Genomic DNA, 13,434 nt, shown 5'->3' with positions numbered 1-13,434 from the left:
CGCGCACAAAGCTCTCCCTCGCCTTCCATTTGGCAAATCTGACCATAACTCTATCCTCCAGATTCCTGCTTACAAGCAAAAACTGAAACCGGAAGTACCAGTGACGAGCTCAATACGGAAGTGGTCCATCCCAGAAACCCTGGACACACTCCAATTTGCATACCGCTCCAACAGATCCAAAGTCGACGCAATCTCTTTTGCACTCCAGCCACAAGAGCCATATTGATGTCAGGCACTGATGTTGGGTGATTAGGCCTGGCTCACAGTTTACATTCCAATTCATCACAAATGTGTTAGATGGGGTTGAGGTCAGGGCTCTGTGCAGGCCAGTCAAGTTCTTCCACACCGATCTCGACAAACCATTTCTGTATGGACCTCGCTTTGCGCACGGGGGCATTGTCAGGCTGAAACAGGTAAGGGCCTTCCCCAAACTGTTGCCACAATGTTGGAAGCACAGAATCATCTAGAATGTCATTGTATGCTGTAGCGTTAAGATTTCCTAGCCCAATCCATGAAAAACAGTCACAAACGTGACACTTGGCACTATGCATTGGGGCAGACAGCGTTCTCCTGGCATCTGCCAAACCCAGATTCGTCCATCGGACTGCAATATGGTGAAGCGTGAAATATTACTCCAGAGAATGCGTTTCCACTGCTCCAGAGTCCAATGGCGGCGAGCTTTACACCACTCCAGCCGATGCTTAGCATTGCGCATGGTGATCTTAGGCTTATGTCGGCTGCTCGGCCATGGAAACCCATTCAATGAAGCTCCCGACGAACAGTTATTGTGCTGAATTGCTTCCAGATGCAGTTTGGAACTTGGAAGTGAGTGTTTCAACCGAGGACAGAAGAATTTTACGAAAAAAAAGTAGAGAGAGATCCTTGATGAAAACCTGCTCCGGAGCACTCAGGACATCAGACTGGTGTGAAGGATCCCTTCCAAAAGGACAATGACCCTTAGCACACAGCAAAGACAACACAGGAGTGGCTTCAGGACAAGTCTCAATGTCCTTGAGTAGCCCAGCCAGAATCCGGACTTGAACCCGATTGAACATCTCTGGAGAGACCTGAAAATAGCTGTGCAGCGACACTCCCCATCCAACCTGACAGAGCTTGAGAGGATCTGCAGAAAAGAATGGGAGAAACTCCCTAAATACAGGTGTGCCAAGCTTGAAGCGTCATACCCAATTAGACTCGAGGCTGTAAACGCTGCCAAAAGGTGCATGAACAAAGTACTGAGTAAAGGGTCTAAATACTTACAGTATGTAAATGTGATAGTTTTTCATTTTAATATATTTGCAAAAATGTCTAAAAACCTGTTTTTGCTTTGTCATTATGGAATATTGTGTGTAGATTGACTCACTCACCTGATTGACTCACTCACATTCATCTGGTCAAACCAGTTAGACCAGCACCTATCTCTGAGAGCACACTTCCCTATTACATTGTTGATAACAGATCAGCATTTGACTGCCATCTCTTGCAGAAACAAAGTTGTATCACATAACTGGATGGACAATTGAAACAGGTATTTGCCATTGTATTTTAATGAAAATAATACATAGATGTCTAACATAATTCCTCACACCAAATGAAATAAAACAAAAGTATTTTCACATTTGATATGAAATAGTTGACCATACATAGCACTGTAAAAGCATTGGACATTGTCTAACCACTAACCAGAGCTGGTTGCAAACATAAATAGTTCTCAACGTTGTAAAAGAGATTCTAGATATATCCAGTTAAATAATAAAATCTTCAGACTAACTTTAACTCATCAGTGCCTTCTCAAAATTAATGTGTCCGTTTGGCCACCCAGCCATCCTGAGGGTAGAGAAGTGGACATTAGTATCCAGGGGCAAAAGGAGGAGGGGTCCGATACTCTGGCGGTAACCCACTGTCCGTGGGTCTAACAGCGGTGACAGCAGTGATGGGTGGAAGGCCATTGTCAATCTCTCCTGGTAGCATCTGATACTCGTTATCAGCAGCTGTATCAATATCCCTATCTCTAGCCTCCAGGGCTGTGAGTTTCCCCTGGTCTTGCCCCTGCTCATCCTCCACACTAACCTCTGCATACATGTGCTCCTGAGAGGCACTTCTCTTCTTATGGAACTTCCTCTTGAAGTAGGTCAGGTTGCTGACCACTGACTTTACATCTTGATTCTTCTGTTGGTTGGAGTTTGGGTCCTGGTGGTGTGTGTTTGGTCGGGTCTGTGGTCTGCCTGTACCCACAGTCCTGGGTTCTGTGGGACCTTTAGATGTTGTGCTGCTCTGGTCCTTGTCCTTTCTCTGTGGTAGAGCAGGGCCTCTGGCAGGTAATTCAGGAGGTTGGTCCGGCTGGGCCGTGGTGACTACATGCATCTTCCTGGGCAATGGCACTGGTTTAGCAGTATGACCTACCTGGAATGAAAATAATAGATTCCATATAAGAGTACAGTCTAACCTTAGTTTGCTTAACCTACAGAGAAATATGTAGGTATGTAGTTTTTTTAGACCCAAAGTTAGGTAACCTCAATATTATGGCAATGTAGGCCTACAACACATTTGCAATAGCATTATCTCACTATTCAAAGTATGAAAATAAAGATTTAGCCCTATCCCCCAACAAACACATACTGTAAACACTATGATAGTCCAGCGTTTTACCATGCTTGGGGTTTGGAAGCTCAGTGTGTTTAACTCAGTCTCCAGGCAGGGGTATAGTCTGGGAGAAGGGGTGTTTGGAGATACAGGTGGTTTGCTAGTGTTTGGAGATGGGCCGGCAGGGTCACACAGTGTGCTGGGACGATGTGGGAGGGCAGGTGGAATGTCCTCAGCTACTTTCAGATGAGTACTACTGTTCATGTGTGGGGGGTTATTTGGCAACACACCATGATTAGGGTTCATGGCTGGTCTTTTGGGGAATAACAGTTCTGCATAATCAGTCTTGTCCTTTGATACCTACAACAAGAAGTAGATGAAGGGGAAGAATGTTGAGTCAAACACACGTCAATTCACTAATGTATCCACAACAGTGTATAGAAATGCAGCACAGTGTACCGTACCCGGACGTCTGTGTGTTTATGCTATATCAAACCAACTCAATAGCGTACTGGTGTGTATACAAAATAAACAATACGGTATTTTGTAGTTTACTGAATCAAGTATAATTCCTCACCTGTCCACAAGCTACAGTCAGCAGCTCATTGAAAGGCATGATAGGCCCCCTGCGGTGAAAGTTCACCAGGTCTTGCAGTGAGCTGTGATGCATGTCCTCTCCTACAATAATGTAGTGATTGTCCTTCAGCACATCGATCATGAAGTGCCTGCACCGATCAGTGGCACTAGATGTACAGAGAATTTATTTTGATAAGGAAGTGCAGATGGACTTTGAACTACACTGTTGAATAGAACATGGCGTTTCAGAGTGGGTAGTATGTGGCATTGACGTAGCATAGGATAAAAGCTATGGAAACAGAACACAACCAATATGCTTATTGTCATCAGCTGAACAAACAACCAATCTAATGATGCCTCACCTGGAGTTGTCTATCTCATGTACAAAGCACAGAGGCTTACCGATAGGAGAGTGTGTATCCTATCCTGCTTTCACTGACACGGATCAGGAAGTAGCCTGTGGGATTGGACAGGAGCATTTCCTCAGCAACCCTGCGGTGAATAAACACTACGATGTTAGAACAAACTTAGTGCCCTACTGTAAGACAATAACAGTCAAAGCATACAGTATATCCTTCACCACAAGCCACACATTGGTCTCATCTATGTTGTTTATCAGGGAAAAGAAACAGACACACAATTTGAGATCTTACTTCCTGGAAATAATGCCATGGAACCATTCTGGAACTACCCCATTCCTGATGACACAGTCCAGTTGGAACTCAGTGAACCAGGAAAGGGTGTCATGTCTTCCCTGAGTCTGTGTTCCATCCATACCCCCCCAAGTGTGTCCTGGTAACATACAGTAAAGAATGATGTCAGGAAACACCCCTCATTCTCTAATGTTATTCCATTGCCAGTTTGACATGTCAACAATTTTTTGAAAAAAGGACAGTAAACATATTTGGTATACATTACAGATTTGATGTCCAGTTATAAACTGTAAGAAGGTAAAAAATGTAAGCACCCCAATTTCAAAGAGCACTTCGCTATTGCTCTGATTGTTCCTCTATAATTTTCAGTTTCTGAATTCAAAGAGGAAGACCATTCAGCTGGCTGGTTGATACACTCATTTACATTAGGGCAACAAAGACATTTATGCTGCCAAATATTTAGTAGCACTAATAAACCTTGGATTAGTATTATGTATATCTTCAACTACATTTAAACTGAGACCGTTAACACAAAGTGAAATAGCTTCACTTACATGCCACACTGTTAGCCTCAATGCAAATCTTTTTATTTTATTCTCTGCTCTTAATAATCAATTATTATTTAGACAAGTGGGTAAAACCAAATACAAAAAATGCATCCAGATGAATACAATACTATAACTATAGTAATACCCGAGTAATTAGGCCTACTACATCTGCATACCACATTGTCTAACAAAACAAATACTCTTCTTTGAAAATGTACATCATAAGAAAAGTTGTCCAAACCCACAAATAAAACGAACATTAAAATTGTCTACGCACCTGTTGTGGCTAGTTACAATTTTAGTCGGCTTTTCAATAAAGCAATTTATCTCATGAGGAGCAACGCGTAACTGAAACTCTGCTTTGTTCACACACCTTTACAAGTTAGTTCCTGTGAGGGAAAAGGGTGGAGATATTTTTCCCATGCGTGAAACAGGTAACGTTAGGTCTATCGTCGTAAATAGCCTTGCTATTGATAAGATATACAGCACAGGTGCAATCGAAAGTAAGAAAAATAAACGACAGTTTCGTTATGGTCGGATCTTGGGATATAAATATCTGACATTTCTGCATGCATAACGTTACCCTTAATATTATAGGAAGGAATTCATTGGTACAACAATTGATGGTAGCCTAATAAGTTGTAAGTAAATTGAGAAACTGCAGCAAGTTTTAAAATAATCATTTTAATAAATCATCAAAAGTACACATCTACAAAGGTGTAGATCAATTCAGTAATATTTATGAAAGTACAGTACAATCATTTTAGATCTGTCTTATTTACAATTGTTTTCTAAATGCTATTTCTCCGCATTTTCCATAGTTATCTATGAAATCCAAATGGTCTTGAACATGGAATGATGGACTGATTTATGAACTGAAAAAGATGTACAAATAGTTCCACCAAAAGGAAACGAAACCTTCATAATTGCTATTCTGAATAAACATTTGCCAGACCTATACAAGGTCCTGAACATACACAGCGGTTCAGCAAACTGACTGTGCCACACGTGATGTTCTACACAAGAGAGGACATAAAAAGCTCATCCGCAAAATAATATATATATTTCAGTTTCTAAATACAATTTACTTGGTCACAAGTAGAGATAAGAGCTGTGCAAATTCAGGGGGAAGTAATTTCCCTTTTGCTGTGATTTAATATGTGCTCAATTTCCTATAAATGTTTGTGTTGACAAATGGAATGCAAGTTCCACATTAAGACGGATTGAATGGAATGATGGGAGTGACAAAGTATAAAGAGAACAGAAAGCAATGCAATAATTATCCTTTGCACATGTCTAATCTCAAAGAAAAGCTCTTGAAGGCAAATGTGCAAACTGATGCATAGTTGCAAAGACCATGATATCAAGTATTAGGTGAAAATAAGACACGCTTGTTGTCATGGACAGTGGCAAATTCAGAGGGAAGGACAAGCAAGGAACGAGAACGAAACCGAAACGCAAAATCCAATAAGCAAAGCTACTTTCCTCCAGGCATCCATTTAACATTGTCACCCTATAGCGGACTAAAAAAATCACTGAGACTATGATTAAGTCTTGAGGATCAGGACTGGTAGAATATTTCAACTCTGGCAAGGGTTTCTACAAGGGCACTTTCATATTTGGATGTTTTGTTGTTGCACTGAAAATACTGACTACATGTCCTCTGACTCGTTGCTAGTGACATTTTAGTCCATTGCCATGTCACTACATTGCCCCCTAGTGCTTAGATAAAGTACTGATGCCAATGTAAAACTGCAACATTAAATCAAACCCAAAACACCCAGAATTAAAGATTGTCTTAATACTGGCACATGAATAGTAATTATCAACACCAAAATGTGGGACTCTTCAGTTTTAAAGCAGAAAGTATTAGGAAAACATAACGTTAGCGACTATCCTCGACTAACAAAGCTGCAGGAGTGGTTCTCTAGTGAAATGGACTGTCATTGCATATTGTATTTCAAATATATATCAATACAGTAGGTTGACGTTATTCAATTGAGTTCTTATAACCATAACATGTACTTTAATTGGAATGGACTATAGGCCTACAAAACAACTAAGGCAGACTAATATTTGCGCCATTGTCACTAATTTTCTGCCACAAATACTGACAACAGCATTAAAACAGGCTACGAAAGTCACAAAGGCCACACAAAACTAAACCCGAATGGTATTACAGTATCCCAATTTAACAACCAGTAAACAAATAAGGAATAGGCTGAGGTTGGCATTTGAAAAGGTTGCCTAAGACATGACTTAAATTATTATAATCCATGACAAAGTGATTATTACCACCCAAAAAATTCTCTCCATTTCAGTGGTCTCCACATCACACGGAATATTCATAATTGGAGCAAATAAAACATTTTGTGGAGTGGTTTAATATTAAAACACATTTTGAATGCCAAAACCAAAGATGTGGGCAATTTATGCAACTCAATTGTTAGGAAATGAATTGTGATCTAACTAGACTGATGTTACTGTGAAACAGATTTCAACTGACAGCCACTGGAAGTTCCAGAATGTAATAGTTCTAAAGAACACTGACATATTTCTATACAAGGGAACAGAATAAGACATGCTTTTGCAAATTTTAAGCAGTGAAGGCAATTTCATTACTAAAGTGCAATCAAAATGTGCAGACATCGGCACAGAATTGTTTTACCACTCAAATATGGTTAATAAACCTTGCGCAGAAAACAAATTGGAACTGCATAATGATAGAGTACATGTAAAATGATGAACACAGGTCATTTTTTTTAGGAATGTCTAAGATGGAATGTCCACTATTGAAGAAGAAAAAAAGATGATTAGGCAGCCAGTACGTTGCAATACATTTTAGTGAACTGTTAACAGAAAATATACATATTGGAGCAGATCAGCATTGTACATGAGGAAGCACAACTGCAACGCGTTTTAACTTCTACAGTCGGCGTCAAAACGCATTGCAGTTGTGCGTCCTCATGTACAAGGCTGATCTGCTCCAATTATGCATCTTTTCTGTTAACAGTTCACTAAAGTTTATTACAATGTACTGGCTGCCTAATCATCTTGGATTGCCTGCCATTTAGGGGCCTACCTTCCCACTGTCCTCACATGTCTTCACTATTAACATGGTAAGACTTCAGAATTTTTCTTGGTATTTACTTAAGAAAATAAGTGTCTTTCTTGGATGCTATTTTTCTTGGATGCTAGAGGATCACTGTGATTTGAGAAAGGAAGAAACAGGGACGCATAGATCTCCATAGTAGTAGCTAGATGACACAGAAGGCAACTATCTGACAGAAGACATCAGATGTATATATGATGGTTAACTAGTCTTATCATGGAAATAAGCCACTGCTTTTAAGGATAAGGTTCATTCACGTTGATAAAAAAAAAACTCACTAAGGATCAACTTTGGCAGCAGTGCAACCACATAGCAACATGAAGTACCTGTAACAATACCAGTTGCATAAGACAAAGAGAGGAGGAGCAGAAGCCTAAGTGTAATTATGAGAGACGATATAAGAGCATGAGGAGTGCCTGGTATAGAGATCTCCATCTAACAGCCCTGATTGATCAACCTGACCAATGAATACTTCCGTTTTTAAACTGGGGGACACGTGGTGAATCTGAAAAAAAGCTCAAAGCCCAGAGGCCTGGGATATGGGGAATGAGAAAGGGATGAGAACAGGGCGAAAGAGAGGAGAGCTCTGAGCAAGCTCAGTCCAGTTCTGTCCAGCTGTGGACAATGATAAGGCCGTGGTCCTCACAGGAGGGTGCAGCGGAAGAAACTGCTCTTCTTGGGCTGCTCTGTGATCTTCACCCCCTGACTGCTGCCCTGAGGACTGTTGCCCTCCTGGAACACACATACACTCAGTGTAAGTCAGAGGGCACACACATTATAACCCCTCTAAAATAGATGTGCACATACTTACCAGTTTCTTGTCCATTTTCGCCTTGATGTCTCTGGCAAGGGTCATAAATGCCTGAAAATGTCAGGGGGAAAAACAGGGCAAATAGAGATCAAATCAAAGAGACAAAACAATGTGCATTGTCTTTCACTAACATCACTGTACTCCCATTGTTTTTAGAACTGCTTGGAATGAGTCAACTCTGTAGGCTCGGCCCTAAACGGTGTGCTCGCTGTCACCTGGGGCTGCATGGCAAATGAAGCAGTCTATATGGATGTATGATCTGTGTGGTAACTTGCATTTGTACAGGGTGAATATTAAATGACTATAGATGAATAGGGGTTTGTCTTCAGGAATTCTGCCTTATTTACATTGGTCTCATCCCTCACACAAGCCTTTAGATGCTGTGACGCCCTATGGGTGATCAGGTTACTGTAAACTTTGTATCATATGATTGGTCAATGGTGGTTGGTTTTACACCTTCAGATGTTTGAAATGAAGGTCTGTTGTTCTCCCCCTTATCCTGCATGCAGTCCATTTGATAACGGTTGTATGATATTTCCTCAGACTCTGGCCTAGTAGGCATCTCTTTGTTCATGCTTTGTCTTGTAAGTTAACCTTAATATTATGACTTGTGTGTGAATTAGAGGTCTTCACGGATCCATTTGTACCCGAATACCCAAGACCTAAACCGGGACTCGAGCGGGTCTGGATCCAGAATTCTAAATAAAGTCACGGGTCTGATCGTCACGGGTGTGTGTAATTTTAACTGACTTGTCCGGAAGAGCTGGTACAGATTCGAATGCAACTGCTGCAGTAGAGAGAGAGCGACATTTTAATAATTTATGCTGCTACTCTTGCTTTTCACGAGAGTGGAGCATGGCACGTGTAGCTTGTTTTTGGCCAATCATAAGCCATCAAAGCAGCAATGAGCTACAGTCATAGAGCCTCTGTGTATGTCAAAAGTTAGGAGACATCTAATCAATGGAAGATGTAATTAAAATGATGGAATTAAATGTTAAAGGAGGATAGGCTACAATGACCAAGAGCAAACAGCTAGGCTGCTACTTAATATTCTGAATGGAGTTGTTATTTGTAACTGTAGGATGAAAAACTGCAATTAGCCTAGCTAGCGAGCTTAATTAGCTTCTCCCGGTTTGATGCCGTCAAGACAGGTACTACATAATAATATGTGACGATAAATAAGTTAGCTACGACAGCCATTAGTCTACTATAGTGCGAGTCGTCTTGGTTGGTTGCCATCTCTTCCTCCCCGTGTCACTCGCTCACAGTTCGGCCCCTCCCCCACCTGCTAAAGCAGCACCTCTCTCTCCCTCTTACGTTTTATCAGCTCCGGTTAATAAAGTAGCTTATAAAAATTATTTTCTGCTGCTTCCTCACTCGGATCGGACCGGGTCTGGAGCCAACCAGGTCGATACGGAATGGGTCTAGTTGTCCTCGTTCGGAATGTGTCGCAATATAAAAATAAAAATAAATAATGTTTTTATTCATATCGGGTCTGGGTGGGAAAGCCCAGAACCATTTCGGAAAGAGTCCAAGTTTTTAGACCCGTGAAGACCCCTAATATGAATCCGTTCATTTAACAAAGTTATTAAATAATACTTGCTTTGATATTCTCATGACCATTCCTTGATCTTAGTCAGCTAAACACATAATTGCACATGGTTTTACTATAATGTTAAATCGAGTCAGGCATTCGGTTTAATAGACTTTGATCATATTAATTGCAGTCTTATCAAATTTTACCCCACTGCAACTCACATTCTCCACGTTGATGTTGGCCTTTGCACTGGTCTCCATAAACTTAATACCGTACTCCAACGCTAACTGCCAACAGGAGATAAGAGGGACACACAAAAAACCTCAGTCAACATGTAGATTTCTGATTGTACTGTCCATGTTGCCTCGCAAAGCCACCTGATCCCGTGAGCTTACGTGCAGCGTTTTAATGTAAGTTTGCGTGGATCAGGTGCCCTTGAGTGGCTACATGGACAGTATCACAATCAGAAATCGACATCTACTGTATAGACACTATCAGTTATTTAGTTTATGATATGATACTTTTCATTTACTGGTCAGTGAACACCCACCTTCTCCCCTCTGTCTTTGGACACCTGTCGCTTGTCATTGACGTCACACTTGTTGCCCAGCACCATCTTCTCCACATCTGCAGAGGCATGCTGGACAGGAAGAGAGGATAAGTCATCCATAGTATTTATAGAGCAATGCAACGCCTTCAATTTCACTGACTTCTGTTCTCCTACAGAGATATAAATGTTACAATTTCTGACGACTACCTCCTCTATATTTCTTATCCAGTTCTTGATGTTTTCAAATGACTTCTCGTTGGTGATGTCGAAGACTAACATGATGCCCTGGGGAGGAAGAAAAAACAAAACCACTTTAACAGAGCATGTCAGATATCAGCATCCTGTTAAACTTGAGTAACCTGTACACTTGGGAGGATAGCAAATTGTTATAAAGGGCCTAAACAGGATTCCAGGGTGATTGTACCCACCTCCCATGGATGATCTCAGGTATGTACTGCTTCATTTACAACCATAAAAGGGAGAGGCTCAAACTAGTGCGGAATCTATTAGTTGATGCACTGAACGCCATGAAGGTCTCTGAATATTATTATTTTCTTAAAATTCAAACTAAGTTCTTAGCTAGCTAGGCATATGCTTAGTACATTTCTGACATTGTGAGAGTGACATAGTGAAGCAAGGCGACTGACCATGGCTCCTCTGTAATATGCCGTTGTGATTGTTCGAAACCGCTCCTGGCCAGCTGTGTCCCTGGTAGAGAACAACACAATGAGAGCCTTTCATTCCTATCCCTGAATCAACCCACTTGTTGAATTATAGGCCAATTGTGAGCATTCCCAAGGTGCTCTTTCTAATACATAATTTAAGACACTGTGAAGAAGTCAAAGGGCTGTCTTACCATATCTGTAGCTTGATCTTCTTCCCGTCTAGTTCTATTGTTCTAATTTTGAAATCAATACCTAAAAAGGCAAAGAGGAATAGCAAGAGTGAGACAATTCTTGCACTTCTACCCACCTACATTTTACTGTCGTCTAGGAGTTGCAAATGACAAAGGATTTTTGAAACAACCATTTGACGTTGATGTACAGCACTGTTTATGCACAGGTGGCAAAAGCAGACTGCATTCAACATTTGCTCGGAAGCTAGCAAGTACTTATTTGCATGACACCAAGTCCAGAGTGACTGGGGTCTGGCTAGGGAGGCCCATTATTTTAGATGATGTTGCAAGCCACACACAGGAAGTCAACGATTTCAATGTAAATTGCTGCAAAACTTCAGGGGAGACCTCACCTCAGAGCTAACCTTTCTGTAATGTAACTCAGCTAAAATTGGACTGCTTGCTGTGTAGGAACGTCACTGCTAGATTAGCTAGCTAGAATACACAATATGACCAAAAGTATGTGGACACATGCTCATCTGGTTTACCCAATAAATTACTGGGAGTTTATACATGGAGTGTGCGACTCTGTTTTTATAGACACCTGCTCGTCGAACATCTCATTCTAAAATCATGGGCATTAATATGGAGTTGGTTCCCCCATTGCTGCTATAACAGCCTCCACTCTTCTGGGAAGGCTTTCCACTAGATGTTGGAACATTGCTGCGGGGACTTGCTTCCATTCAGCCACAAGAGCATTAGTGAGGCCGGGGACTGATGTTGGGCGATTAGGCCTGGCTCGCAGTCGAAGTTTGAATTCATCCCAAAGGTGTTCGATGGGGTTAAGGTCAGGGCTCTGTGCAGGCCAGTCAAGTTCTTCCACACCGATCTCAACAATCCATCTGTTTGTGCACAGGGGCATTGTCATGCTAAAACAGTAAAGGGCCTATCTCAAACTGTTGCCACAAAGTTGGAAGCACATAATGGTCTACAATGTCCTTGTACGCTGTAGCGTCAAGAATTCCCTTCTCTGTAAATAAGGGGCCTAGCCCAAATCATGAAAAACAGCCCCAGACCATTATTCCTCCTCCACCTAACTTTACAATTGACACTATGCATTGGGGCAGGTAGCGTTCTCCTGGCATCCGCTAAACCCAGATGGTGTGATTGACCACTCCAGAGAACACTTTTCCACTGCTCCAGAGTTCAATTGCGGCGAGCTTTACACCACTCGAGCCAGTGCATGGTGATCTTTGGCTTGTGTATGGCAGTTCGGCCATGAAAAACATTTCATGAAGCTCCCAACTAACAGTTATTGTGATGGCAGTTTGGAACTCAATAGCAATAATGAGCGTTGCAACCAAGGACAGACGATTTTTAAGCGCTGAGCTTGTGGCCTACTACTTCATAGCTGAGACTTTGTTGCTCCTAGATGTTTCCCCTTCACAATAAAAGCACATAGTTGAACGGGGCAGCTCTAGCAGGGCAGACATTTGTCAAACTGACTTGTTAAGGTGGCATCCTATGACGGTGCCACGTTGAAAGTCACTGAGGTCTTCAGTAAGGCCATTCTACTGCCAATGTTTGTCTATGGATATTGCAAGGCTGTGTGCTCGATTTTATACACCTGTCAGCAACGGGTGTGGCTGAAATAGCGGAATCCACTAATTTGAAATGGTGTCCACATACTTTTGTATATATCTATTGTGTAGTTACTGTAGTCTACTTACTCACCTGACAGCTAACGTTAGCTAGATAGCTAAGGAGTCAGCTGGTGACGTCGCCAGCTAAAAAAATATGAACATTTCAATTTGAGGTATGCCGGGGATGCTGAAGTGCTGTTTTTATTGTCAAGCGAGTACTGTAACAAGCCGATTGTTTCCTGGCTGGAGAACTGAATGCTAACCAAACAAACTCTAGTTAGCTAGCGTTAGCATGACAGGATGGGCGCTCACCACCAATATTGCTAGTTGGGGTCGAGAGCCATCTACCCCTCCTCCTGCATAACTTTTCGAACTAGAAAACTTACGAAATGTACTTACCTATTGTCGAGATAAACGTTGAGTTAAACGCATCTTCTGAAAATCTGAACAACACACAAGTCTTTCCGACGCCAGAATCGCCGATTAACAGTAATTTGAACAAGTAATCGTAAGACTTCGCCATGTTATTAGCGATTGCGGAAATCCCGCCCGGCAGCTGTGTAAAGAGATATGGTTAGTTGAAAAA

The 13,434-nt window shown here is 41.6% G+C and overlaps 2 protein-coding genes across 3 annotated transcripts; both read right to left on the bottom strand.

The window, feature by feature from the left end:
* Positions 1-1,535: 1,535 nt before the first annotated feature.
* On the bottom strand, positions 1,536-7,343 carry LOC120054731 (hematopoietic SH2 domain-containing protein homolog). 2 transcript variants are annotated; one of them, XM_039002286.1, is made up of 6 exons: positions 4,638-7,343; positions 3,813-3,951; positions 3,562-3,651; positions 3,161-3,326; positions 2,650-2,943; positions 1,536-2,403 (listed from the first exon to the last, which is right to left on the bottom strand). In XM_039002286.1, the coding sequence occupies exons 2-6, from the start codon at positions 3,932-3,934 to the stop codon at positions 1,849-1,851; spliced, it is 1,227 nt and encodes a 408-aa protein (XP_038858214.1). In that variant the 5' UTR covers positions 3,935-3,951; positions 4,638-7,343; the 3' UTR covers positions 1,536-1,848. The 2 variants fall into 2 exon arrangements, with proteins under 2 accessions (XP_038858214.1, XP_038858215.1); XM_039002287.1 differs by lacking the exon at positions 4,638-7,343 and having other exon boundaries at positions 3,798-3,896.
* A 743-nt stretch (positions 7,344-8,086) lies between these two features.
* Positions 8,087-13,412, bottom strand: LOC120054732 (ras-related protein Rab-8A). The gene is made up of 8 exons (XM_039002289.1): positions 13,248-13,412; positions 11,227-11,287; positions 11,018-11,078; positions 10,578-10,655; positions 10,371-10,460; positions 10,042-10,107; positions 8,284-8,334; positions 8,087-8,204 (listed from the first exon to the last, which is right to left on the bottom strand). Exons 1-8 carry the CDS (start codon positions 13,369-13,371, stop codon positions 8,115-8,117), a joined length of 621 nt encoding a protein of 206 aa, XP_038858217.1. The 5' UTR covers positions 13,372-13,412; the 3' UTR covers positions 8,087-8,114.
* Positions 13,413-13,434: the final 22 nt, after the last annotated feature.

The sequence above is a fragment of the Salvelinus namaycush genome, chromosome 10 (assembly GCF_016432855.1).
Source record: "Salvelinus namaycush isolate Seneca chromosome 10, SaNama_1.0, whole genome shotgun sequence".
NCBI classification, from domain to species: Eukaryota; Metazoa; Chordata; class Actinopteri; order Salmoniformes; family Salmonidae; genus Salvelinus; species Salvelinus namaycush.
Note: the sequence above shows the minus strand (reverse complement) of the source record. Positions and strands in the feature narration are given on the sequence as shown.

Excerpts from the sequence above, each read along its gene's own strand:
- LOC120054732 (XM_039002289.1), bottom strand. The coding sequence starts at position 13,371 with ATGGCGAAGTCTTACGATTACTTGTTCAAATTACTGTTAATCGGCGAT. Across the intron at positions 11,079-11,226 it reads AAGATCAAGCTACAGATATG|GGACACAGCTGGCCAGGAGC; the intron begins GTAAGACAGCCC and ends GTTCTCTACCAG. Across the intron at positions 8,335-10,041 it reads CCAACATCAACGTGGAGAAT|GCATTTATGACCCTTGCCAG; the intron begins GTGAGTTGCAGT and ends TGACATTTTCAG.
- LOC120054731 (XM_039002286.1), bottom strand. The coding sequence starts at position 3,934 with ATGGATGGAACACAGACTCAGGGAAGACATGACACCCTTTCCTGGTTC. Across the intron at positions 3,652-3,812 it reads CATGGCATTATTTCCAGGAA|GGTTGCTGAGGAAATGCTCC; the intron begins GTAAGATCTCAA and ends TATTCACCGCAG. Across the intron at positions 3,327-3,561 it reads GGATACACACTCTCCTATCG|TGCCACTGATCGGTGCAGGC; the intron begins GTAAGCCTCTGT and ends CTGTACATCTAG.